We start from the raw sequence: 4366 nt of genomic DNA, 5'->3' as shown, positions 1-4366 counted from the left end.
TCTAGTTGGCTGAAACACCACGGGGATTCCCGGGCGTTTATGGGGATATTTTCGTGCATACACAATTGTTCAACCTGAGGTTCCTGCAAGAGGGACAGCACTGGAACATTCTCTCTCCACCTAGCTGATGCCACTTCCAAGGGTTTTTAATAAGCACTGTTAAAATATCCTTTATCAAGCAGGGTGTCGTGGCTCATGCCTTTAATCCCAGCACTCAGGAGGCAGAGATAGGAGGATCACCGTGAGTTCGATGCCACCCTGAGACTACAGAGTGAATTCCAGATCAGCCTGGACTAGACTGAGACCACACCTCAAAAAAGCAAATATATTCATTCAGTGATCACTAATAGAGGAGATATATATATATACACATTTCCTCTATCACTGATCTTGGGAATTGAGTTTTTCAATTTCTATATTCCTGTCTTCTGGAAGCCTTGATCAGTCTAGAAACTAAAGACTCCATTTTTCTTTGGAAAACTCAGATCCCACTTTTCCCTTCATTCAGATGCCAGTGCACTCTGACACACCCTAGATACCCCTCCATGAGGAATATGAGGCTGTGTCTTAATTTCCTCCTCAAATAGATCCTAGGTTTTTATACATCAACTGCCATGCCACTTGGAACATACCACCCCAGGGATCTGTCAAAGGCTTTTTCCAAAGGTCAGGAGACCCTGACATTACCCTTTTATGAGAGGCCCTTAGGATGTGCTGCTATGGATGGCAGGACTGCTCCTTCCTTTACCCACCAAGCCTGCTGTGGGTCAGGAAAGACACGTGCGCCAATCCAAGATCAGAGGCTACATATGCCGAGAGAGGAGTGGCGGCAGAATGCGTTTGGGCTCCATGGTGGACGTCTACTGCCCTGGAAGGCTTCAGTCATTATGCCCCTGGCCTTCATGTGACAATGTCCAGGAACCTTGGGATAGTAGCTCTGATGTCCCTCACTTAAGCCACTATGCCCCCTTCAGTAGGAGCCCCAAGATGAGCACAGCATCCTACCACCCACAATTCTATCAAGATGTACCCCCCACTCACACCTGCCCAAGCCACTCCTAGAATCACACAGAGAAAGCATTTAGAAATGCAGATTTAATATTTAATGACTATTCTACATGATGAAACTAGAGCAAGCAGTGTCTTCTCTGGACAGTGTCCACATGCTCAGTGTTCACACTGCACGCCCTTGTAAAATAAGGAGAGCAATCGTGCACAGACTCAGCCACAGAAGAGTCCCTTTGAGGATGCAGAGGGAAGCCTGTGGCCAGGCGACTTCAGTCCAGGGAACTACTCCAAGCATGATTGATTAAGGAGCTTGAAAGCTGTTGTCCAGGGGAAGGTGCTGACGGTGAAATAACAAGTTATGGTCTGAAAGAAAAGAACAAGAAGAAGGAGTGAGAGAGAAGGTCACAGAGGCTTGTGCCTCATTCCTTGAACACAGCATCCATCTCAACCTTCAACTTCCATAAGCCAGCAAGTAAGGGAATGAAATAAGGACACTCAGCTGTGGCCATTCAGTGAACTCTAGGCAAGTCCTGTCCTCTGTCTTGGGCTGGAACTCCATGGTGACTCAAGGGGTACCTGTGACTTTTCCCTTTCCCCGTTTGGCCACCTCCAGTCAAAGCACTAGAACATTCTTTTGAAATCCTATCCATAATTGAATTCATTACTGAAACCTCTGGCAAGGTGCTCCACTAATTCTGGGTCATACTGTCCCCATAGTCAAGCTTCTTCTTGCCCTGCTTCCCCAGGGTAAGCCTCTCCCTACAGCTCAGTAGGGCCTAGGAAAGGCCCTGGGAAGGGACCCAGTGAAACCCTTCTTCCCTATGTCCCCACAGGCCTTGGGTCAATGAAGGCCCCTGAGATCTTCACACTCAGGCAAAGGTGATGCAGAAGCCCAGCAGCCTCCTTCTGCTGAAGGCAGGGGAGGAGGTGAGCCCCTCACAAAGGACATCTTCTGCACAGATGCAGGACATGGGACCACAGGGGCCACAGAAGGCTGAGGCCATAGGGATCAGACTCAATGTAAGAATGGACAGAGTTGGGATCACAACCCATGTCTCTATAGGTGAGCCCTGGGCAGCCTGCCTGATGTGTTTCCCAATAAGACTCAAGCAGAAGTCTGGGAAGACTACTGTTGGTCCATCCTTAGGTCCCTGAGCATGGCTCTGTCACCAGCCCCTGCACCTCACCCACCCCTTACAGCACCCGCAGCCGTGAAAACAAAAGATGGAGAGCTTCCCGCCTTACATTGTTCGGGTCAGAGCTATACTGAAAGGGACAGATGTGGATGCTTTCCTCAAATTTCCTACAAATGGTCCTGCCCAGCTGCAGCTTCATGGAGAAAACTGTTGGAAAATCCACCTGCAGACAGAAAAAGACTGAAGTGAGGAGTCTTCTGCTGCCCCTTGACAGACTGTGCCTGCGGTCAGTGTGGATTGAGGCACAGACTCCCCTCCATTTGGCCTGCCATCAACTCCCTGGATGCAAAAGCCAGGAGACTCTTCTCTGGGCTGGAGAGTTAAGAGTCAAGGGCAGAGGGTCTTAGCTAGAGGCTGGAGAAAGCCAAAGGCTGCATCCCACACCAGCCATACATCTCCCATTTCAGCTCCCACAACTCCACTCTACCACATGGAGAGCCCAGCTTCCCTCTACTCAGCTGTCTGCATGCACACCTGAACTCCCCAAGGACAGGGAGGGAGGTGGCCTTGTGGTGTCTGCTGGATAATCTCAGCCCTGCTGGAGTCAGAGCTCCAAACACTTTGACCTGAGCCCCAAAGGGTGATGTACCCAAGTGCAAGCGCGACTCCACGCACACACAGGACATCTCAGGAAGAACTTCTGCTCCTGCTGGAAGTGCTCTGAAGTCTTCCTTCTGCTTCTGCCTGCTCCTTTTCTCCTTCATTCCTTCTCTATTCCCCACCCTTCCCACTCTTTCTTCCCACCATGCTGTCCCTGGCCCCAGCTAAGCAGAGTCAGAGCCACAGATGACACCAAGAGAGTGTGGTCAGGGCAGCAAGACCAGCCAAGATGCTGGGCCCTGGATCTCCAGAGGCCTCAGCACTGTGCATGGGTGGGGCTCCCTGCCCCCCTGCTGAGGAAAGAGGGGCCAAGCGTGCCTTCCCCAGGAACCAGAAGTGCAGCATTAGATGAGCATTGTGATCCTGAGGACATCTCAGCACAGGAGGACATTTCAGGATTCAGAAGAGGGGCAGCAGAAGAGGGGCTGATGCTGTCAATAAACAGAGTGGGTCAGCCAGGGACCTGAGCAGGAGGGGACCAGAGAGGAGCAGTGGAGCCAGCAGGTGGCTTTTGGAAGGGAAAGGAAATGTCTATTATCCCTGAATCCTCAGTGCCGTGCCTTTTTTTCTCAGCTTCTCTTCCATCCACTCTCTTCCTTTAAAAAAAAATATAGATAGATATATAGATATAGATATAGATATAGATATAGATATAGATATAGATATAGATGATATAGATACAGATATAGATACAGATATAGATATAGATATTTGCAAGCAGTGATAGAGAGAGGAGGTAGACAGAGAGAGAAATGGGTGCACCAGGGCCTCTAGCCACTGCAAACAAACTCCAGATGCATGTGTCCCCATGTGCATCTGGCTTTTTCATGGGTACTGGGAACTGAACCTGGGTCCTTTGGCTTTTTCAGGCAAGCGCCTTAACCACTAAGCCATCTCTCCAGCATCAACCTTTTTTATCATTGCTTTTAAAAAAAAAAAAAAACAAAACTTTGGGTCTGGCATATTTTCAGCTTTTATCAATAGACATTCCTTTGCAACTCTTTTTGTAACTCAGTAGATATATCGTTTTAGAAATGCCTATTCTAAAACCACTGCTCAACCTACATCTATACCACCCTTAACATGCCCAGTTGCATCTAAAATCACTCCTTATCTAAGCATTGTCTAGAAATGATGACATTGGAATAGGTCTCACATACATGAATAGGCCCTGAGCTAATTTAAAAGAATTTATATGTTTCAGGCATGTTAAATTTTGGGATTGAATTAGGTTATATGAAACCCACAACTGAAGTGCCCCTGCCCTCCCCATCCCTCACTGAGTTGCAGGTTTAGCAGGGCAGGGCAGGCGGGGTGCAGCCACATACCTTCTCTTCCCAGGAACTCAGGATACGTACCAGCCTGTAGGCATACTCGTCCTTGCTCTGCTGATTGAATGTGTGCATGGCAAACTCCACGGTGGGAGGGAAGTAAGTAGATGTGACTCTTGTGATATTTGTTTCCTTTGGGAACTGCCAGGCAGCATTGACCAGGAGCGGAAAGCCCAGAAAAACCAGCAGCACAGGGCAGGGCTGAGCCATCTTCCCAGAGGGACAAGACAT

General features: G+C 48.8%; 1 protein-coding gene across 1 annotated transcript; it reads right to left on the bottom strand.

Annotated features, from left to right (window-relative positions):
- Positions 1 to 1290: 1290 nt before the first annotated feature.
- On the bottom strand, positions 1291 to 4366 carry LOC101595489 (cystatin-9-like). Its single transcript, XM_004668720.2, has 3 exons — positions 4133 to 4366; positions 2254 to 2367; positions 1291 to 1371 (listed from the first exon to the last, which is right to left on the bottom strand). The coding sequence occupies exons 1-3, from the start codon at positions 4364 to 4366 to the stop codon at positions 1291 to 1293; spliced, it is 429 nt and encodes a 142-aa protein (XP_004668777.2).

Source organism: Jaculus jaculus, chromosome 8 (genome assembly GCF_020740685.1).
Source record: "Jaculus jaculus isolate mJacJac1 chromosome 8, mJacJac1.mat.Y.cur, whole genome shotgun sequence".
Taxonomy (NCBI): domain Eukaryota; kingdom Metazoa; phylum Chordata; class Mammalia; order Rodentia; family Dipodidae; genus Jaculus; species Jaculus jaculus.
The sequence above is the reverse complement of the archived record's forward strand: the minus strand, read 5'-3'. Positions and strand labels throughout refer to the sequence as shown.